Source organism: Lontra canadensis, unplaced genomic scaffold, assembly GCF_010015895.1.
Source record: "Lontra canadensis isolate GAN:19392208 unplaced genomic scaffold, GSC_riverotter_1.0 scaffold43, whole genome shotgun sequence".
NCBI lineage: Eukaryota > Metazoa > Chordata > Mammalia > Carnivora > Mustelidae > Lontra > Lontra canadensis.
The window spans coordinates 11885356-11909475 of NW_022631037.1; the positions used below are offsets into that span (position 1 = coordinate 11885356).

Consider the following 24120-nt stretch of genomic DNA (forward strand, 5'->3'; position numbering starts at 1 on the left):
CCATCCCCCTGCCTGTGCTTGGAGACAGCTGGCTGCTTACTTCCGTGACAGCCACATGGTACCCAGCCACACAGCACAGGACCCGGGCAGGGACTCACCGGCTGCCAACCTCTCCAGATCCCTTTGATATTTCCGACAAAGCAGTAAAGGACTCTTGACTGTCACATTTTGCCTTGCCTCTCTCCACCTTCTCGAAGGCTCCTCGGTGTGGTTTCCATGGCTACCCCCAATCAGATTTGGCTTCTTGCGAAATTGGATTTCAAAGAAGGACAAGGCTTCAAAGGAATTTGTCCATTTAACAGAATGTCATTAGGAGTGAGGCTGACTGCTGAACCAGGGTCCTCAGATGATTAAGGAGGGGCCGCGCTCATGTGTGGAGGCAGGTTTCTGTCTGCAATGAGGAAACTTGATACAACATGACAATGCCTTATTGCAACCTGCCAGTCACCCCTGCACACTACCCAACTCTGCACCTCCCTCTCCCCCTGTCTGAGACCCAGAACGGATGTAGAATACCTATGCCTCCGGTTTCTGCTGCTTCCTTTGGTAGAAGTAAGCTTTGCAGGCAGTGAGGCCTAAGAGAACGTAAGATTACCCAGGTTCACTGCTCTTCGCCAACAGCTCATTAGCTTGTGGCCTATATTAGCATTTGACAAATATCCTTGACAAAGGTGGGGGGCGGTGTTATCAAATTTCCTCCCACTGCTGAGAGGGAAAGCAAGGCAAAGTGCTGAGGTTACCCATCGGAGGGACTTTGTTTCCTTTGCTTTTTTAAGGACAGTTTCAGATTTATAGAAAAATTACAATGCTAGTACAGAGAGCTTGGATCTCTCCTCCCTTGCTTTTTAACACATCATAAGTACTCAAAAGTGATTCCAGAGCAGTTACAATTTTATAGAAGGAGCAATTGATAAAAATGCCCTAGCAGCCTAGAAAAGCCAGCCTATTGTTAAATTTCCAGAGCAAGAAAGAGCAGCAGCAGCCAGAGTCCCCAGAGACTTGCCAGCCCCTGTCCCTTCACCCCTAGCCCAATTTGCTGCAACTTGTAGGTGGGTCATGTGATCCTGAAACCAAGGGACCATCCCTCTTCAGACTGCAGGATGTGGACGTGTAAAGATGACTCAAAACCACTGCACCCCTTAAAGGATCAAGCCCCCAACCTTGGGAAACGATGCCAGGAGGCAGGCAGTGCTACGTCATGTCCTTCTGGACAGTTTCTCCTTGGGGCTCCCATCCTCATATCCATGGTTCCACCATGATTTTCCCTGAGGCTGTCGTAAAGACCACCTCACCCATCTTCTCTGGGTTCTCTCCCTTACTGCTTCCAATCCTTCCCACTATTCAGTAGGCTGACTCTGAGACTAGAAGCTACCTTTTTTATAAAAAAGTAAAACGGTAAAGATAAAGCAAGATGGGCAATATCATACACTACACAGGTCTCTCGCCAGCTCAAAATTTTTCATTGTCTCCCCAGTACACAGGCAGTTGAGTTCAAAATCCTTGCGCTGACTTTCATGAACCTTCACAACAAAACTTCAAGTTTTCTTAACAACCAGAATTTCCCTGCACCATACAGTAAAAGCGCTGTCAGCTGTTCCTCAAGGAGAAGGTTTTTCCCTCTTTGTTTACTCTGGTGGCTCCACCTGGAAAGCCCTCCTGCCCCTTCGAAGTCTGGTGTGTTCAGAGCCCATCTTGAATGCCATATGCACATTAAACACACATGCACCCACACTTTCCTTTTTATATTTGTCTCCCTCCCTTTACGGCTCATGGCACTTTACACCTTCATGGCACTTGGTTTATTGTGCTTAAAAAAGTCCCATGAAACTATTTTGAGATCATTGAGATCCCCAGAAGTTAAAAGAAATGATCCAGTGATCCTCTCTACCCCTTACTCAGTTTCCCCCAATTGTAACATCTGGCGGTATGACAGTACCCTTATCACAATCAGGACGCCCACCCCCACTGTAGTTTGGATAAGGGGAGGAGGACATTTTCCTGTGATCTTGTCCTTCACTTTCCTGCCTTTGTCAGCTGTTAGAGGGTAAAGGCTTGGTTCCCCTCTCCCTCGGCCTTCTCCCCAGGTTACCCCTTCCTTTCCTCACATCTTTTCAGCTTTTGTGAGGAAGGGACGCTGGCTCCCTGTATCCAGGCCGCTTGGCTTCTCCCCAACGTTGGTGGCTTCATATCATTTATTGGGACGAACGGCCATTCCTTTGAGCCCGCTGGTTTGCGGAGGAAGACAGTGAACGTTCTGCCTCGGTTTTCTGGGCGTGGACGTGCGAGATCGGGAACTGCCCGCTGCTGGGCTTGGCTGGGACGAAATCTCCTCGGATTCTGCCTCTTTGCGCCCCATCTCGGGCACTACCGTGGCTTCTAAACCCGTCCCCGGAGGCCAACTGCCCCGTGCTGAGGACAGAAAGCGTCCCAGGAGATGAAGTTCCTTTGGGCCGCGTTTAGTCTTTTGTTCTGGTGGGGGGTTTGCCTGGGCGGCGCGCCCCGCCCTCCAGTCCTCCCACCTGAGGGCGCCGCGGGAGTGGCGCGTGCACCCGCGCACAGGTGTTCCCCCCTCCCCACCGCCCGGGGCGTGCCCCCCGCCCGCCGCGCGCGCCACTTCCTGAGCGCGCCCCGGGCCCGCGGCCCCGCCCTGCGGCCAGGCCCGGCAGCCGCCGCAGGAGCGGCGGCGACAGAGGTACAGGTGCCTCCGCCAGGCGACAGCCGCCTGCCAGCCCGCCGGCCCTGGCACCAGGCCTTCACGCCCCTCTCCCGCCTCACACACCGGCCTCCCCACCGCCCGGCCAAATGCAGGCCGTCGCCCTCCCCGAGGAGATCCGTTGGCTCATGGAAGGTAACGCCCTGGCCCAGCCCCAGGCCCCCCTCCCGGCCCCCTGGGAAGTCCCTCGGGAGCAGAGCTGGAGGCTCAACCCCGAGACGCCAGGGGCTCCCAAGACCGGCCTCTCTTTGCAGCTCCATCACCCACCACCTTCTAGAACCTCAAGACTTCTAGAGCCTTCCACTCTTCACAGCCTGATTTCCATCCTGCCCTCCCAGGGTCCCACTCACTCCCCTCAGTTCCACATTTTCTTTTGCCTCGAGGCCTCGCCACCTTTCCATGTCACCTCCGGCCAGGTTCTTGGGGGCCCCTCCATGTCACCTTGCGTGGTCTGCGGCCCAACCCTTTCTCCTCCCGACAGCCCCCCCGCGACTGTGGGGTTTCGCCTTCCTCCCTCCCCAGCCCCGAAGCCCCCCAGCTTCCTGCTCAGAGCTCCTGAGGCTCTCAGGGGGCTGTGAGGGGCTTGTGGGATGCGGTGGGCCAAGGCCTGGGGGTTAGTGTGAGTTCTCTCCGCGTGGAAAGCCCGTGCCTCCCTTTGCCAACTGCAGACTTCTGGGGGTCTTGCTGTCCACCCAGGGAGGTACGTTTCTAACTTTTCTAGAAATGCCCCCTCCTGGTGTGTTTACCTTCAAACTGTGGTGCCTAAGCAGTCCCCGTAAGAGTTAAGGCCATTCTCAGCTACACTCCACAGATCCTTCTAACGCTGGAAAGAGACTTTTTGCTAATGGGCGATATGGCCTGCTCCATTCACACTTTTTTTTCCAGCAAAAGTAACTTGCTTTCCTGTAACTGACCTTCCTGGAAGGACATAGGCCTGGAATCCGTGCTTGCATACAGGTCCCAGGAGGAAACTACTCTGAATTAAGCCTTTTGGCATCCAAGTGACATTTTTGACACATATTTAACAGATGGCCTGCTTTGGGCAGGTCAGACTTTTGGCAAGGAGTATTTTTTTTTCCCTCGGTTTCTCTCAATTTAATTGGTTTTATATCTCCATTACCTTGTTATCTTGCTATAAATGCCTCCTAATCAAATATTTGGCAGTCCTTTTGATCTCTGTAGCACTGTTTCCATTCTGGATTGTTTCTATGTAAAAGCTGTCAACTAGGTATTTCTTCTGAGATGAAGTTTCCAAAATCCACTTCACTTATGACCTGAGTAAATCTAAACTTTCAGAGTTAGAAAAGTATTTGTACGGTAAAATAGCGTCGTCTGGGTATCTGAGAAGAAGCAATCCAGTCTTTCCCTCTGCCATTGGTTCAATATTGGATATTGAACGTAGAGAGAGGGGCTGTAAGTGTGGTGGTTTCTGGGAGAGAAGGAACTGTGTCAAAAAGTGTAATTCTGCCCTTGCACTTAAAAATGTAAAGTGATTCTTTTTATTGGTATCTGTCATTTGATGAGAGAGAACCTATTTTACAAGCTTGTTAACCTGTACTTCTGTTTTGTGTGGAGCCTTAGTAGTAAATTCCTCTTTATTTTCAGAGGTTTGCAGTGAAATCCACTCCTTTAACATTTTTGATGTGCTGTTCTTTATTGTTCAAAACTGACACTTTGGTAAACAACTCATTTCTGCACCTGCCACCTTCCTTTAGCTTAGATTATTTTCTTGTTAGCTGACTGTTTTTAATTGAAGTCTTCAGATCTCCTTCTAAAGCAGAACCTTTGTTTGCTGACAAGTAGAGCAGGGTATGAATGGAGATTAATTGCATGTCACATACTTCTGTGTCAAACTTGCTGTGTCTTAACAATCTCTGTTGGTGCTTGGGTCTTTAGAATCTACAGGGGAGTCTGAGATTAAATTTTAAGGAGCTTCATTGGTTAATGCATTTCTTTAAGGCTTTTTTTTTTTTTTTTTTTTACAGTTTACAATCAGAATCTGAATCTGAAAGAGGGGAGGGAAGGTAAAGGGATTCCAACCAATAATTCTATTGAAAAATGTTTGAGGACTATGTTTTTGAAAGGTTCATGTAATCATAGCAGCACATTGGTTTTAGATTTTTTTTTTGTTCTGTTTTGTTTTTTTATGAAAGATTGTCTCTGCTGTAGACCAGCAGAATTATTCATTATACTACAAATAATTTGTGGATATTGGAAACCCATAATGGCTTTCAATTTATCGTCTGTTGCTGTGTACTTGTCTCCCCACCACACACACTTTTTAAGGTTAACTGTTGACAATTAGAAAATATGTAGGTCCTGATCTCTACATTGTCACTCAGTGGAGAGAGTCACAGGGTGAGGGAACTGCTACTTCAGGGCTGCCCACATGGCTGTGGGGGTGGAGTTTCCACAATGAATTACTACTTTCATAAACCAAGGCAGAAGCATTTGCACAGTGATTTAACGCTGGCCATTACAGCCATAACTTAAGCATTTATTTATTTATAACTACACGACCATAAATGACAGGGACGTTTTTTGACATAATATGTGTGCTTTTAAAAATATGCAAAGCATTATGAAAGGTTTATGCCAAAATTTTGCATAATGAAGAAGGGAACAGAAATGTTGGAGGTCTAAAATTAATTTTGTTTAAGGAGAAAATTTTAAATATTTGAAAATGTTTCATTTGACCCAGAAACTTTCTGGGAATCCGTGTTACTAAAATTAAAGGACACGAAGTGTATGTACAAGGATCCATCTTAACTGTCCATGTGTTGGGAAAGGCGGTGTGATGGTATGAATGAATTATCCATCTTTTGGAATATTTCACAGTCATTAAAAAGAACGTGAAGGATCTATATATAGTGGCTTGGAAAGTGTCCATATATATATATATATTTTTTTTTTTAAGATTTTTTGTTTATTTATTTGAGAGAGAAAGAGAGATCACAAGTAGGCAGAGAGTCAGGCAGAGACGGGGAAGCAGGCTCCCCGCCGAGCAGAGAGCCTGATGCAGGGCTCGATCCCAGGACCCTGAGATCATGACCTTAGCCGAAGGCAGAGGCTTAACCCACTGAGCCACCCAGGTGCCCCAAGTGTCCATATTTTTAAGACTAATAATATATAATCCATTTTTTAAAGATTTTATTTATTTATTTGACAGAGATCACAAGTAGGCAGAGAGGCCGGCAGAGAGAGAGAGAGAAGCAGGCTCCCTGCTGAGCAGAGAGCCCAATGTGGGGCTCAATCCCAGGAACCTGGGATGATGACCTGAGCCGAAGGCAGAGGCTTTAACCCACTGAGCCACGTAGGCGCCCCTATAATCAATTTTTATTTGAAAACAAAAAAGTGAACCAACCCCTCCCCCCCATATATATGTATTTTTGTAAGCCTAGGAAGAAGTAAGAATATACACCTAGCTGTTAATGTTGGTTTCTTTGGGAGGGGAATGAGAGGGTGGGGGGAGACAAATTATCACTTTTATTTCATACATCTTGTGTTGTGACATTGACCATGTATTACTTTTGTTAATCAGATGAACAACCAGTAGAGTTATTTAAAAGAAAACAGAACAACACAAAAGACAGAAGCTTGGAGAGGTCATAGTGGTCAGAGTGCTAAAGGAAATACCCTTGACTTAATACCGTTAAGGTTATGATTATGTTTTTCCCTTGTTAGCTCGGGGTGGGGGGCAGGGTATGTGTGTGGAGGAGGTGGGGATTTTTTTTTTTTTTAATGCTTTCTTGGATTTTTGGCAAATGTTAAAGCAGCCTAACTCAGAAATAGTTAAAGTAGAGTAACTCAGGAAACAGCTTTCTCAGATAGACTCTGTCAACTCTCTTATAGAAATAGTAACTAATCCATAGCAGCAAATAAGTACCTTATAGATAAGTAAAATGAAAGGTGTTTACTGCCTTGTTGAAAGAGGAGGAAATATTCAGGTCTGTTTTCAAATTATCAGGCTTCAGATGTAGAAGTTATCTTTTTGTTTTTGTTTTGTGATAACCATACTGAAAACAAAAACAATGGAGTGCTGGCAGCTTGCATAATCTTTGTTCCACAGATATAAATGTAATCAGTTTCTTCCTTGTCTTTGTATCCCTCTTTTTTTTTTTTTTTTTTTTAAAGATTTTATTTATTTATTTGCCAGAGACAGAGGGAGAGAGAGTGAGCAAGCACAGGCAGACAGAGAGGCAGGCAGAGGCAGAGGGAGAAGCAGGCTCCCCGCCAAGCAAGGAGCCCGATGTGGGACTCGATCCCAGGACGCTGGGATCATGACCTGAGCCGAAGGCAGCCGCTCAACCAACTGAGCCACCCAGGCGTCCCTGTATCCCTCTTTTTGAAGTCAGAAGCACAAGAGGCAAATGTGAAGGAGGTAGAATGTATATATCTTCAGTTCACAATGTGCTGTGTGTGATGGAATGGGGAGTACTGATTTTACCCTAATGGCTAGTAAGTCCCACCTGCCTCCAAGGTACCTAAATCCTGTGGGGAATATGGAATAAAGCCAAAACAACATCCACATCCAGCCTCGTTGTAGCAATTGCTGTGTTAACATTAATTCTGATACGCCTATGGTTACTTATTTTTAAACTTCCTTGGAAAGAAGCAGTCATTAATCACATCCTTCTAGATTGTTCTCCAGATTTGTATTGGTCGGTGCAGCCAACCATAAAATCCTTTTCAGTATAGTAAAATTCCAACTCTGTGCAACTCACAGGAGTGAGCTGCTCTGGAGAGCTAAGGATATTCTCTTTAAGCACTCTGACTTTTTATCATAAATACTTGTAATCCATCTTTTTCTTCTTTCTTTCTTTCTTTTTTTTTTTAAAGATTTTATTTATTTATTTGTCAGAGAGAGAGCACAAGCAGGCAGTGTGGCAGACAGAGACAGAGAGAGAAGCAGGCTTTCTGCTGGACAAGGAGCCCGATATGCAACTAGATCCCAGGACCCTGAGATTATGACCTGAGGCGAAGGCAGAGGGTTAACTGACTGAGCCACCCAGGTGTCCCTGTGATCAATCTTTTTCTAAAACATAATAGGAATTTTTCTCACTTCCTCAACCATCCAGTCTGTGTTCAAAGGGACTGGCCTTTGAACAATTTAACATGAGAGTTGTTATAGTGAATGTGGGTTATCGTATTTGCAGAAATTTTGAGTTGCTTAGGGATGATTCTGCCGTAATTGTCCCAGTACTGCTTTGTGAATGTCAATGTCTGTTTTGTATTTTTATTTTTGTCAATATTTTCCTACTGTGAGGCTAGGCCTATCACTTTACACCACGCGCAGCGTGTCTGTAACAGTGCTCCTAGAACATCAGGTAATGCTGATCTGATAATGTGTAAAAGAAGGTTTGAAGGGCTCTTTTGATGAACACAGTACCCTGACCTTTAGGTGTGGAATTCGTGACATGCATTTTGGCTGTTAGAGTCTCTTTTGCTTAATTTGTGGTACTGGATTGTCTTCTAACTAGGTGATGCTATCAAAAGGTGAGATATAACCATACTTTTTTGTTTTTTATGTTAAAAATGTCTCTGATTATTAAAGTAATAATGCTCATTGTAGAAAATTTAGAAAACACACAATGATAACATGGTCACCCATGGTCAAAAACTGTTAAATTTCCATGTATTTCTTTCAGTTTTTATTGTACGTACATACTTTCAAAGTTGGGACATATTGTGTGGATAGTTTTGTATACGGATGTTTCCACTTACAGCCTCTCAGTTGCTAAGGTCTCCTGAGCATTTTCTCAGATCATTAATTTTTTTTTTCTTTCTGGTGATTTAGAAGTTATACATTCAGGTTTTATTCCACTGGTAGTTTTCCCGTTATGACTTAAAAAAAAAAAAAGCGCACCATGTCCTTTTGATTTGGCAACATTAAGTATGAAAGGGTGTCTTTTGACTCTTTCTTTTAGTGTGAAGTGTGAAATTGCTATCATCTGAGATTTTAAGTAATCCCTATATCCAGTGGGAGCCTCGAACTCACACCCGGAGATCAAGAGTCGCATGCTCTACTGACTGAGCTGGCCAGGTGCTTCAGGTTCAGAGAATTGTTCATGAGACTTCAGACTCAGAGAATTGTTCACGTTTTAGTATGTATATTACATTACAATAATTATTTTTGATATTTGTGTAATATTTTAAAACCATAGCTATAATGCCCTCTTTTCCCTTTAATTTGCTCATTGCTTACTTTTGGCACCATGGCTTTTTTATCCGTGAACTTTTAATTTTATCTCTTAGATATTTAGACTGGGCTGATATGGTAGCCACTAGCCACAGGTGGCTATTTAAGTTTAAATTAAATAAAACAAAAAATTTGCTTCCTCAGCTGCAGTAGCTACATTTTAGCTGCTCAGTATCCGTCCTGACTACTAGATTGGACAGTGCGTAAAACTCTAGTAGATGGTGATCTAGAATATAATCCTGAGTGAATTTCTCAAAGAGGGTTCTTTGATGCTCTTCTTACTGATCCCCTGGGTGTCTGAGAATGTGTCAGTCTAGTTTCATATAAACTTAGGCTTGGGCATAAAATTCTGGGATTACCCTCTGCCCATTCCTTCCTCTTCCTAAGTCACCCTCTAGAAGTGACCCATTGTCTTCTGGTCTTTAGTTTTGTGGAGGAGAATTCTGATGTCAGCCTGATGTCTTTCTTTTACAGCACATTCCTTCCACCTTCTGCCTGGATGTTTACAAGATACTGTTCTTGGCTCTCTGAAATGTCACTAGATAGTGTCAAGGTCTTAGGCTTTTTAATAATTTTGCTCAGTTTGTAATGAACCCGCTTGATCTATAGACTCAGGTCTTTCTTAAACTCGGGAAAGTTTTCTATTATCACTACTTCTGCTCCATTTGCTTTATTTTGTCACACTGGGGTTTCCATTATGCATTTATTAGATCTCAATCCACTCTATTTCACCTCTTCTGTTTTATCTGTCACTGATTTCATTATGATTATAAATTCAGCATTCATTTTGTTTTAATTTCTCTGTATTTTTTCCTTACTACTCACTGTTTCCTTTTCATTACATCTGCAAAACTCTGACTTGTAGATATAATGACTTTTTGTATATTTTTGAGACTATGAATTAGAAATTTTCTATATATTTCTTTAATAATAAATCTACTTCAGAGGAAGGCATTTTTTTCTAGTTGTTCAAGATGGTCTTTTTTCTTGGAACTTTAGTGTCTTCTTATAGGTCCTGTATGGTTTTTTTGTGTTCAGTTTGCCTAGATTCAAATCCTGTCTCTGCCACTTTCTTGTTACCTGTTTGACTTCAGGTCTCAGTTTCCTCATCTGTAAAATAGGTATAATAATAGTACCTATCTCATAGAATTTACATGAAGAATAAAGGAATGAATATTTGAGAAGAACTTAAATAGTATCTGGCATATATTATACATCATATAAATATTTGGTAAAATTTTTGAAAATTACTTTCTTTGAGAAAGTCTTACCAGTTTTTTTTGTTGTTGTTGTTTAGTTTGTTTTGTTTTGTTGGCATTTGCCTCTTCATAGGAAAGCTTCCAGACATGGCCTTTTACCTATGTTGGTGATTTCCCTTTGCTTCTCTAAATTAGGGGAAATTTGTAGGGTTTCTTTCAGAGTCTCCCCTCTTTCCTTCTTTCCTTAGATTAGAGTCCTGTAATCATTCTGTGAGAGACTTTATGGAAGAAGCATAGAGGAAATTTGCTTCATTACTAACTTAGGAAAAATATGGGTTCCTTATCCTGTTATAGAATGCTGTGTCTGTATGTATTCGTGTGTACATGCAAAAATAGCCCTTTTGCTTTACTCCTCCATTGAAAAAAAATGAAAGGTTTACTCTTCCTCTTCTTCCTTTTTTTTTTTTTTTTTCCCTAAAGATTTTATTTATTTATTTTACAGAGGCACAGTGAGAGAGGGAACACAAGCAGGGGGAGTAGAAGAGGGAGAAGGAGGCTTCCCTCTGAACAGGCAGCCCGATGCGGGGCCTCATCCCAGGATCCTGGGATCATCATCTGAGCTGAAGGCAGACGCTCAACGACTGAGCCACCCAGGCGCCTCCCTTCTTGTTTTTTAATATATATATTTTGGGGGGCACCTGGGTGGCTGAGTTGGTTAAATGTCTGCCTTCCGCTCACATGATCTTTCAGGGTCCTGGGATCGAGCCCCATGTCAGGCTCACCACTCAGTGGGGAGTCTGCTTCACCTCTGTCTACCCTCCCCACACCACTCATGCTCTTCTCTCAAATAAATAAATAAAATCTTTAAAAAATAAAATATATATCTTTTAATTGGTAGAAATATTTGAACCTCATTGTAGGTATACCCTAGATGTTAGGTGGGCTGCCCAGACCTTTGAACTCTAGGCATGATCTATTCCTCATGCAGGTGCAAACATCTCCTAAAAATCTTAATATTTCTCAAGGAGCATGCATTCTCAGGGTTGCCTTCCCTTCCAGGGTCTTAGCAGCCCTGAGTCATATAGGCATAAACTTGTGAATCCCAACTCAGGTGATTTTTATCTCTCAGGAGAATTTTGGCAACACACGAATATATTTTTTTGGGGGGGGGTGGTCACAACTGGGGAGGATGCTGCTGGCATCTAGTGGGTAGAAGCCAGGCATGCTACTAAACTTCCTACAATGCATAGGACAGCCCCCACAATAAAAGAATTATACAACCCCAAATGTCAGTAGTGCCAGAATGAGAAACCCTTCCCTAGACATATCCTTTTTCTCAGTTTCCACAAAAGCCTACCTGTGAAGCCCTTGTGACAGTAGATGACATCATTGGAGATTTAGGCGTTGCTGGGAGAGGGAGGAGGGGTTTACATAGCAGTAATGCAAATTATTTCAATTTGAATAGGAGGCATCCCTATTCCTAAACCCTTTGCCATCCCAGTCATCAGAGACTGCTCTCTGGCCCTTCACCTGAGGTGGTTCTCACCCTTATACCTTCTCACAGGCACTTTCTCCCTTTATCCTATCTGGAGCAAAATCAAAAAAATAAAAACAGAAAACCCCCAATCCTTGCCATCTGAAAAGATAGTTTAGCTATCTGTTTAGTTTTCAGGCTCCCCACAACACCCACACACAGAGATACAAGTTATTTTTCCAAATGGTGACAGTTCTGTAAGAGGAATTCTGGAGCCTGCTATTAAGATAATAACATTTTTACCTCATTATATGAGTGTAATACTTAAATAATTTTCGATCACTTTACATATTAGAAAAATAAGGTAAGTTTCAAGTTTTTCCATCATCTGAGAATCTTAACATATTGACGTAACTATCATAGATCTAATTTTTTCATGTTATAAGCCATTACACCCTACAGAAATCCTATAATTTCTGCTACATTTATTCATATTTATTTCCCCTGTGTTTCCAAGTTCATTGCTTGCTTTTCCAGTTTGTCAGTGCTGCATTATAGGCTAGGTGATTATAACAGATGGCTTTTCTGGTTTGGAGAAGTGAGTTCCACTGTTTAAATTTTACTATCCAGCTTTTACATGGAAGATGGGACAGATGTGGGCTCAGGAACAAAGTGGTCTTACCATCCAGAGAGCAAGCTTTCCTGAAGGCCGATGGGCTTGATGAAATCATTTATGAGTCACTTAAATTCTCATCTAGGATCTCCTCCTAACATTGTTAACATTCTAATATTAGGATGTTACAGGGAAATAAGGTTTTTATTCACCTAATAGGAGCTTTGCTAAAATGTGCCCAGTGATACATATTTACACTTACGTAAAAACAATATAGAACAACAGTAGGGTTGAGTTGAAATTAGTGAAGTCAGTATGCCTTCTGAATCAGGTATGTGAAGTATGTTGTGGTATTTAGCTACTAAAAATATCTTTTTATTTATTTGTTTTATTTTATGTTGTTTTTATCGAATACAATATACTTCCAGGAAAATGCTTAATCATTAATGTACAGCTCAATGAATCTTCACAAAGAGAATGCATCCCCTAAACAATGGGAAGACTTTGTTTACCAAAACTTCCAGAGACCCCCTCTGTGCCCTTCAGTAGCTACTCACACCTACAGGCAAGCACATCTCTGATTTCTAACAGCAAAGTTCAGTTTTCCTTATTCAGTCATATAATACCTTCTCATGCCTCTGCCTCTGGCTCTTTTGCTTAATGTTTGCTCAACATATGCAGAAAATATCTCTTAACTGAACTGTAACAAACCTTAAAATCATACTGCCTTTGGGGTGCCTAGGTGGCTTAGTCGGTTGAGCGTCCAACTCTTGGTTTGGGCTCAGGTCATAATGTCAGTGTCATGAAATCAAGCCTCAAGTCGGGCTCCACACTCAGCACGAAGTCTGCTTGATATTCTCTCTCTACTTCTCCCTGCTCACACGCTCTCTCTCTAAAATAAATAAGTAAATAAATCTTTTTAAAAAATCACACTGCCTTTAAAATAATTTTTCCTTTCTGATAACTTTTTGTATGAGCCTCTTCATCCCTCAATCCATCCATCCGTTCCTCCCTCCCTCCTTTTCGTCCTTCCTTTCCTGTACTTTATTAAGGTATGATTGCACTAATCTTTTTTTTTTTTTTTTAAGATTTATTTATTTATTTATTTGACAGACAGAGATCACAAGTAGGCAGAGAGGCAGGCAGAGAGAGAGGGGGAAACAGGCTCCCTGCCAAGCAGAGAGCCTGATTCGGGGCTCGATTCCAGGACCCTGGGATCATGACCTGAGCCGAAGGCAGAGGCTTTAACCCACTGAGCTACTGAGGCGCCCTGATTGCACTAATCTTAAGTGTTACAACTGGATGACTTTAGTATAGGTATACACCTGTGTGACTACCAGTCAGATTAAAATATAAACATTGCCATCACCCACCCTGGAACGTTTCCTTTCCAGTCAGTAGCCTTCTCTACAGACAACTGCTGTTCAGACACATCATCACGGATGAGTTTTGCTGTTCTGGACCTTATAAATCAATATGATCTCCTTTGTGTCTGTCTTCAACATCATATTTTTATGACATATTCATGTAAAATGTAATGCAAGGTTTAAAATAAGTTCTAAACAAACTAGAAGTCATTTTCCCCCCACTACGTTACTTTTCTTTAACTGGTATGAAAATAGACAAGATTTCCATGAAGGCTTCCATCATTGGGGTAGGAAAAATGAAACACTGAAGTATTAGAGGTTTAATTTAATTTAATTTTTTTTATTTTTAATTTTTTTTATTAACATATGTATTATTAGCCCCAGGGATACAGGTCTGTGAATCGCCAAGTTTACACACTTCACAGCACTCACCATAGCACATACCCTCCCCAATGTCCATAACCCAACCATCCTCTCCCTACCCGCCCCCCCCACCCCGCAACCCTCAGTTTGGTTTGTGAGATTAAGTGTTAGAGGTTTAATTTTAGTGAGACATTTAAGAGTATCAGTTCTGGGGCGCCTGGGTGGCTCAGTGGGCTAAAGCCTCTGCCTTCGGCTCGGGTCATGATCCCAGGGTCTTGGGATCGAGCCCCACATGGGGCTTCCTGCTCAGCAGGGAGCCTGCTTCCTCCTCTCTCTCTCTCTCTCTCTCTGCCTGCCTCTCTGCCTACTTGTGATCTCTATCTGTCAAATTAATAAATAAAATCTTTAAAAAAAGAGTATCAGTTCTATCCTATCCTTTTTGCATTGTGTGAATATTTCATAATTTATTTATCCATTTTTCTGCTGATGGACATCAAGTTGCTCAGTTTGGGGGCTATTATGATTACAGCTACTATGAGCCTTTTTATATAACTTGTTTTATGAACGTAAGCTCTCATTTCTCTCAGATAAATATCTAGGAATAGAATTACTGGTCATAGAGTAGGTATATGTCTGATTTTATTAGAAACTCCAGTTTCCCAAAGTGATTACACTTATTTTACACTCCTTCCAGCAGGGTATGAGAGTTCTCAGGGATATATTTTTATTGTGGAATGTTTGCATCACATAGAAATATAGACTATTGATTTCTTTAAAAACATAGTTGTGTTGTATACTTTTCCGTGGGACTCTATCCATGCATGTATATAAATTGCCATGTGGTGTTTCAAAATTTTTTAAATTATTCTCCTGTTGATGGATGTTTAGGTTGTTTCCAATATTTTTATATTTCCACAATGCTGTAGAACATATCTGTATATGCATCTTTGTGTACACGTGTAAATATTTCTGTTGGATAAATTTTTAGACACTCGAATAAAGATTGCAAACATGTTAATCCTAGAATTTTAGTTTGCCACTAGTTAAAACTTAATCTAAAGTATTTTCTGGTTTTAGTTTCTGGTTTTTGTTCTGTCTGTGCAGTGAGTATACAGGTATTGTCACCCCCCCCCCCCACAAGAGGATGTAGAAGGAGAATTAAAAATGTAAACACCACACACCTCTTGGGTCATGGGGCAGAAACAATCAGCAGGTTGAAGCAAACCACAACCAGAACATGCTGATAATTTCTCTATTGTATGCTGACAACTTCCTGCAAGTCAAAAGAAAGCTGCTGGGTATGATTTTAGCTGTGCCAATAAATTCACCTCTTAACAAAGGGCAAAAAATTTATGCCTTAAGGATTGCAATGAAATTCCAGATCAAAAATGTAACGCAAGGTTTAAGATACATGCCAAACAAAAAAATAAAATACGTGCTAAACAGACCGAAAGTCATTTTCCCCCCACTAAGTTACTTTTATTTAATTGGTATGAAAATAGACAAGGTTTCCACGGAGGCTTCCATTATTAGGGTAGGAAAATGAAACACTGAAGTTTTAGAGGTTTAATTTTAGTGAGACATTTAAGAGTGACTGCAGAAATCCTAATGGTCTGGTATGTTCAATATACCTGTGACAGAGAATCAGTAATTTTTGTTCATTTCTACCAGAAGCTGTAATGAGACTTGTAGAAATTGGATTAGCAACCAGGCTGGTTTCTTCTGTAAAATAGGAATATGTAACTTAAAGGAATAATTGTGATATTTAATTTAATGTGAAGAATACCCAAAGATCTTAGTAGTAAAAAATGTGACCCATAAGATATCACCGTCTTCCAAATAAACAAAAGAGTAACCTTGTAAATGGACAAGGTCAGATATTTGGGAGAATGTCAGAAACTTTAACCTGTCTACAAAAACCTAGTGATTTTGAATGCATCCTGCCAAGAATCTTTTCAGCTGGCCTTAGATCATGTGGCAGTTTTTCCGAGGGGCGTGAGGATCATTTTATGTCTACAGTGTTCCATATACCCTTTGTTCTCTTGTCCTTCTGTCTTTTTCTTTTCCCTATTTTCTTTTCCTACTCTGACTTGCTGGAGTAGATGTAAGTGGCCTGGAAGCTGAGAGAATCTGTGTTTTAGGGCACCTATGAATTATAAAAGGAAGATATATCTTTGCCAGAGCTGGGTTTACATTATAAATAGGGGACTCAAAATCATCATATATTACTTTAAGTACAAAATACTGTATATTGCTATAAACCTGTCTTCCAGAGTAATCTTTCACTACTGTCTCTCTCACCTGTAACCTTCATGTTCTGCCATCTAAGTTGAAATTCTTTGAGTCTCTCCAACTCAACTGAGATCTGTCACCTCACGACCTTTGCACATGATGTTTGTGCCATTTTTCCCCTAGTTCCACCAACTCTACACTTGCCCCTACCCACAACATATATTCTTGGCCTACTAATTTGGGAATTTCAGATAAAAGGTCAGTTCTCTAAGAGTCTCTCCGGACTTACTTTCCTCTCTAGACAAGGTGCCTCTACCATGGGCCTGTGCCTCCTTTATTTTTCTTATCAAAACTCCTATCACAATGTATTTTAATAGCTTATTTAAGCCTACATTCTTTTTTTTTTTTTTTAAGATTTTATTTATTTATTTGACACACAGAGAGAAAGAGATCACAAGCAGGCAGAGAGGCAGGCAGAGAGAGGAAGAAGTAGGCTTCCTGCTGAGCAAATAGCCCGATGTGGGGCTCGATCCCAGGACCCTGAGATCATGACCTGAGCCGAAGGCAGAGGCTTAACCCACTGAGCCACCCAGGCGTCCCTTAAGCTTGTATTCTTCGCTAGACTGTAAACTCTTACAGTAGAGCTTAGGTCTATCTTACTTTTTTCAGTATTTAGCTTATATTAAGTACTCCAATAAATATTTGTTGAAGAATGAAGACATTTAGGGAAAAGTGGTATCGTTGATGCTATGTTTCTGATTTTGTCTTTTCTCTTTGATTTCTCTTTGAACACCATGTGGTTCATGTTGCTCACTTACCAGCTGCAGGTAATGATGTGCAGACCCTGTAACATGGAGTATTCTGTATGGTGAGAGCTGTGGTGTCAGAGGTGCCTCAGGAATGTTCTTACACATCAGTGTTTTTCACACTGGGCTTTGCAATTGCAGGAGCCTAAGGCGTCCTATTGTGGCAGGATGTGATGTTTATAGAAGAGTTCTTGTTTGTAAAAGGTTGATTGCTTAACAGAAGACCTACAGATAGCTTGGTGAGCTCGGTTAAATATGGAAAGTGATATGTTGAGGGACCTTTTGAAATGTCTTTCCTGTTCAGTGGTGGGTGGTATGTTTCTGAGCAGGGTTGCTCAGGCACCTTCTGGTCATAATCTCTATAAACAGCAGCATCTTCTGAATGGAAAGACAAATGTATTATATACTGAGCTGTAATTTTCTTTTCTCAGTATCTTTATCAAGTTGTGGTGCCAGAGTTATGCTGGCAAGTGTGTATAACACTCGATATATAATTCCTCATGTAGCCCTTGCTTTTAACATATATATATATATATTTTAAGATTTTATTTATTTATTTGACAGAGACAGAGATCACAAATAGGCAGAGAGTCAGGCAGAGAGAAAGGAGGAAGCAGGCTCCCTGCTGAGCAGAGAGCCTGCAGGGCTCGATCCCAGGACACTGGGATCACGACCTGAGCCGAAGCCAGAGGCTTTAACCCACTTAACAACCCAGGCGCCCCTATATTTTTCTTACTTATGCACTTGTTCATCTAATAAGGTGTGGGTGTAAATTTTGATCTGATTTTTTAAAAGATTTTATTTATTTATTTGACAGAGAGAGAGAGAGAGAGCACAAGCTGGGGGAACAGCAGGCAGAGGAGTGAGAGGGAGAAACAGGCTTTCTGCCCAGTGGGAAGCCCAGTGCAGCTTGATCCCAGGACTCTGTGATCATGGCCTGAGCTGTAGGCAGACCCTCAACTGACTGAGCCACCCAGGTGTCCCTTGACCTGATTTTTTAAAAATAGATGAGACAGACAGTGGAGGTTGTCTTTGCGTTATTTTATTCCCGAGTACATGATACTTGCAGTGAAGGAATGGGTATTTAAATTAACATGTGAGCCCCTAAAGCATTTGGAAAGGAAGCCTTTCAAAAAAGTAATTTGAAGTGAGACTTAAAAAGTAAAATCATAATAAAAATGTCAAGCTTTTCTTAGTGATATTGTTGAGGGATGATTATATCCTGTTGATGCTCTTTTAACAATTTTAGTATGTAGAAATATAATTACATAGCATATTATACTTCTAAGTATATAATAAAGAGGGTAAAAGTACAAAATATGATATAGTTAATCCTTGAACAACATGTGGGTTAGAGCTATCACCCCTTTTGCCCCTCCTCCCACAGTTAAAAATCCTCGTATAACTTTTGACTCCCCCCCGCCCTCCAAAGTTAACTACTAGTAGTCTACTGTTGACAGAGCCTTTCCCATAACATAGACAGTTGATTAACACAAAGTTTGTATGTTACATGCATTATATACTGTAGTCTTACAATAAAGTAGGCTAGAGAAAACAAAATATTGTTAAAGAATCGTAAGGAAAATGTATTTATCATATCATACTGTATTTAGGAAAAAAATCTGCGTATAAGTGGACCAGTAGAGTTCAAACCCATGTTGTTCAAAGGCCAACTGTATATATTTATCATCTGTAGGAATAAAGTATGCACTGTAACTACCTGTCTTCCATAGGATCTCCCTCATTCCCTGCTTTCTGTCTGCCCAGGTCGCCTCGTCTCCTGCACACAACTAGGAACCAGATCAGCCCACTACCACTAAGTGAAATGCAGTTGAAACAACAAAAATTGAAGTCTATAGACCCAAAATATGAGTGATACTACTTTATGCTTACTTAGTGACTTTTATTTTACTTATTTTTTCATACTCTGAAACACATATTTTAGGATATTTAGAAAACAGGAAAATATGAAGAAGGTGATAAAAGTGGGTCGTAATTCTACTATCTAGAGATGATCGTTGTTCCTATTTTGGTGTTTATCATAGTCCCTGACTGGCCTATAGGAAGGATTCAATACATATTGAGTTGCTAAATGAATTTTTAAAGAAGATTTATTCGTTTGTTTTAGGGGCACCTGGGTGTCTCAGTCGGTTAAGGATCTGACACTTGATTTTGGCTCTTGTCATGATCTCAGGGTAGTGGGATCAAGCCCTGTATTGGGTTCTGTGCTTGGTGTGGAGTCTGCTTGAGACTCTCCCTCTCTCCCTCCGACCTTTACCCTGCTCAAATGTGTACTCCAAATAAATAAATAACTCGTATTAATAATTCATGAACGATTTATTTATTTATTTGAGAGAGAGAGTGTGAGCTGAGTGGGGGGAGGGGCAGTGTGGAGCCCGACATGGGGCTCAATACCACAGACCCTGAGATCATGACCTGAGCCAAAATCAAGAGCAGATGCTCAACAGATAAGACACCCAGACACTCCTGGATCGGCTTCTTTCATTTAGTAATGTGTACATAAGATTTCCCCATATCTTTTCATGGTTTGATAGCTCATTTCTTGTTCATGCTGAGTAGTATTCCAGTGTCTAGATGTTTATTCATCTACAGACAGACATCGTGGTTGCTTCCAAGTTTTGGCAATTATAAATAAAGCTGCTGTGAGCTTCCATGTACAGGTTTTTGTGTGGATATATTTTTTTCAAGTCAACTGGGTAAACACTTAGAGGAGTATGATTGCTGGGTCCTATGGTAAGAAAGTGTTTAGCTTTGTAAGAAGCTGCCAGATGTCTTCCAGAATGGCTGTGCACTTTTGCATTTCCGTTAGCAGTGAATGAAAGTTCCTGTTGCTCCGTATCTTTGCCCGCCTCCAGTACTGTCAATTTTTTTGAATTTAGCTGTTCTAATGGGTGTGTAGTGATTTCTTATTGTTGTTTTAATTTGTAATTCCCTAATAATAATATGGTGCATCTTTTCATATGCTTACTCGTCATCTGTCTAGCATCTCTGGTGATATATCTGCACAGGTTTTTTGTCCACTTTCAAATTGGACTATTTATTTTCTTATTGTGAGTTTTAAGAATTCTTTGTATATTTTAGTACCAGTCATTTATCAGTTTATGTTTTGCAAAGATTTTCTACCTGTCTGAGGTTTGTCTTTTCAGGCTCTTCATGTTGTCTTTTGCAGAACAAAAGCTTCCCATTTTAATGAAGTCTAACATCGGGGACCATGCTTTTGGTGTTATATCTAAAAACTTATTGCCAAAACACAAGGTCATCTACATTTTCTTCTATGTTATCTTCTAAGGTTTTATAGTTTTATGTTTTACATTTAGGTCTGTGATCCACTTTGAATTAGTTTTTGTGAAAGGTGTAAAATTCTGTGTCTTTTTTTTTTAAAGATTTAAAAAAAATTTATTTATTTGACAGAGATCACAAGTAGGCAGAGAAGCAGGTGGTGGGGGGGGTGGGGGGGGAAGCAGGCTCCCGGTTGAGCAGAGAGCCTGATGTGGGGCATGATCCCAGGACCCTTGGGATCATGACCTGAGCTGAAGGCACAGGCTTTAATCCACTGAGCCACTCAGGTAAACCCCGCCGTTTTTTTACAAATGGATATCCTGTTGTTCCAGCACCATTTGTTAAGACTGTCCTCTCTCCATTGAATTGCCTTTATGCCTTTATCAAAGATCAGTTGACTGTGTGTGGGTCTATTTCTAGGCTCTCTATTCTGTTCCATTGATCTATGTGTCCTGTCTTCCAACAAAGTTCTCTGTCTTGATCACTACAGCATTATAACAAGTCTTGAAATTGAGTAAAGTCAGTTCTCCAGTTTTCTTTCTTTTTCTTCCTCCATGTCCTCCTTCTTTTTCAGTATTGTGTTAAAAATACACCGTGAGAATTTTCTGAATTCCTTAAAATTTCATGAGTATTATGCTTACATGGCTATATAATATTTCATTATATGGATCTATAATATAACCAATAACCAATGTTGAATATAAAAACCTCAGAATATTTGATGTCTTATTTTTGTAAATGAAGATGAAAAGGTCATGTTAGCAGAGAAAAAAACTGCAAGAATGGTAGAATTACAAGTAATTGAAGTTTTCTTCCTTATGTCAATTTTTATATTTTCCAAATTTTCTACAGTGAAAATTTTTATTTTATTTATTTATAAACATTAATATTTATTTATAAACAAATATTAACACTTGTTTATAAATATTAATATTTGTTTATAAATGTTAATATTTGTTTCTAAAAATAAATAATGTTATTTATAAATATTTTATTTATTTATATTTATTATTTAAGAATTTATTTATTTATTTATTTTAGAGAGAGAAAGAGAACAGGTGGGAGAGGGAGAGAGAGAGAGACTCCCAGGCAGACTCCTTGCTGACCATAGAGCCCCACATGGCGCTCGATCTTATGACCCTGAGACCATGACCTGAGTTGAAATCGAGGGCTGGGCACTTAACTGACTGAGCCACCCAAGTACCCCAGCAATACCTTTTTTATTAGACAGAAAGGTGAAATATGTTTGTGTTGTTTTCTAAAGTCTGAGCAATCTCTCTTTTTTTTTTGTTTCCCTCTATCGATCTATCTGAATACTTTAATGGTTGCATGGTACTTATATATGGATGTGCCATAATTTATTTACCTGTAGTTATGTTACCACATTAATATATTGGGAGGAGCAGCATAGTCATGATTAAGAGTTCAGGCTTTGGAGCCAGACTGCTTGGGTTCATATCCTGGCTGAGCCACTCGTTGGGTATGGAAACTAAGAGCAGTTTTTAAAAAAATATTTTATTTATTTATTTGACAGAGAGAGAGAGCACAAGCAGGGGGAGCCAGAGAGAGAGAAGTAGGCTTCTCACTGAGCAGGGACCCCGGCATGGGGCTCAATCCCAGGACCCTGGGATCATGACCTAAACCAAGGGCAGACACTTAACCAACTGAGCCACACAGGTGCCCCAGAAGCAAGTTTTTTTAACCTTTGTTTTCTCATTCAGAAAATGCGACAGTAGTATCTGCTTCATAGAGAGCCCAATGTCTCCTGTTGTGGTGTGATATGATATTTATATTTTAGAAATGATTTTGTTTTAAAGAGGTTGATCACGGGTGCTTGGTGGCTCAGTTGGGTAAGCATCTTGCCTTTCACTCAGGTCATGATCCTGAAGTCCTGGAATCCAGGCCCATGTTGGGCTCCTTGCTCAGCAGGGAGCCTGCTTCTCCCTCTCCCTTGCCCCTGCTCCCACGCCTCAAAAAAATAAATAAAATCTTAAAGAAAAAAAAGAAAGAGGTGGATCACTTAACAGAAAACCCATTGGATAGAGTGGTAAGCTTGGTTAAATGAGGGAGGTAATATACTGAGGGACATTTAAATCCTCTTTCCTGAGGCCCCTGGGTGGCTCAGTGGGTTAAGCCTCTGCCTTTGGCTCAGGTCATGATCTCGGGGTCCTGGGATCGAGCCCTGCATCTGGCTCTCTGCTCAGCAGGGAGCCTGCTTCCCCCACTTCTCTCTCTCTGCCTGCCTCTCTGCCTACTTGTAATATTTATCAAATAAATAAGTAAAATCTTTTTAAAAAATTCTCTTTCCTGTTCAGTGGTGAGTAGTGTGTTTAGATCACATTCACTGTGAATAGCATTACCTTCTGAACTGAAAGGTGAATGTATTATACACTGATCTGTAATTTTCTTCTCTTAATATCTTTAGCAAGTTTAGGTATCAGAGTTATGCTGGTTTTATAAAATGAACTGGGAAGTGTTCACCCTATGAGTTTGTGTAAGATTGGTATTACTTCTACCTTAAATGTTTGATAGAATTAACTTGTGAAATCATCTGGACCTGACTTTTCTTTCTGAAAAGGCTTTTTAAAACTATGCATTCAATTTCTTTTATAGATACAGGGCTATTTGGATTTTGTATTTCATCTTGTATACCTTTTGGTAAATTGTGCTTTTCAAGAAGTTTGTCAGTTTAATCTAAATTGTCAAATTTATTGGAAAAAGGTGTTGATAATATTCCCTTATTATTCTTTTAAATTCTGTGAGTTTTTTTCTTAATATCCCTTCTTCATTCCCAATATTGGTAATTTGTGTTTCCCTTTTTTTCCCTTGATGGATCTTGATAAACCTGTTAGGGGTTCATCAAATCTATTGGTCTTTTAAAAAAACAACCAACAAACAACAAAAAAAAATGATTTCTGCCCTTATCTTTTTTTTAAAAAGATTTTATTTATTTGACAAACAGAGATCACAAGTAGGCAGAGAGGCAGGCAGAGAGAGAGGAGGGAGCAGGCTCCCTGCTGAGCAGAGAGCCTGATGCGGGACTCAATCCCAGGACCCCGAGATCATGACCTGAGCCGAAGGCAGAGGCTTAAACCACTGAGCCACCCAGGTGCCCCGATTTCTGCCCTTATCTTTATTATTTTCTTTTTTCTACTTGGGATTTAATCTACTTTTTAAAAAAATTTTTATCTACTTTTATTAATCTACTTTTATTTTTCCTTTTTTTTTAAGATTTTGTTTATTTATTTGACAGATAGAGATCACAAGTAGCAGAGAGGCAGGCAGAGAGAGAGAGATAGATAGATATCTATCTATCAGATAGATAGCTGAGCAGAGAGCCCAATGAGGGGCTCGATCACAGGACCCTGAGATCATGACCTGAGCTGAAGGCAGAGGCTTAACCCACTGAGCCACCCAGGTGCCCCTATTTTTCTATTTTCTTAAGGTGAAAAATTAGACCATTGATTTTTAAATGTCCTTCTTCTCTATCATGAACATTTAAAACTATACATTTCCCTGAAGCACAAGAATCTATAAATCTTATAAATTTATGTTGTATTTTATAGTCATTCAGTTTGAAATATTCAGTTTATTTAAAAAGGCTATTTATTCTTTGGTTTATATTATTTCAGATTGTTGAGGCTTTTTAGATATCTCATTTTTACTAATTTCTAACTTAACTCTTTTGTGTTGAAGAACATATTCTGTAAGGTTTTAGACTTTTGGCATTTATTAAGACTTATTTTATGGCCCAGAATAAGGTACATTTTGGTGAGCATTCTTTGTACATTTAAAAAAAGGTATATTTGGGGGCGCCTGTGTGGCTCAGTCATTGAGCAGCTGCCTTCAGCTCA

At 40.5% G+C, this 24120-nt stretch overlaps 1 protein-coding gene across 1 annotated transcript in view; it reads left to right on the forward strand.

Annotated features, from left to right (window-relative positions):
- The first annotated feature begins 2641 nt into the window (after positions 1 to 2641).
- Positions 2642 to 24120, forward strand: part of SKAP1 (src kinase associated phosphoprotein 1) — a 275793-nt gene continuing 254314 nt past the window's right edge. Inside the window, exon 1 of the mRNA XM_032871373.1 lies at positions 2642 to 2848. Coding sequence (XP_032727264.1) covers positions 2803 to 2848 — 46 coding nt within the window. The 5' untranslated portion in view covers positions 2642 to 2802. The remainder of the gene's footprint in view (positions 2849 to 24120) is intronic.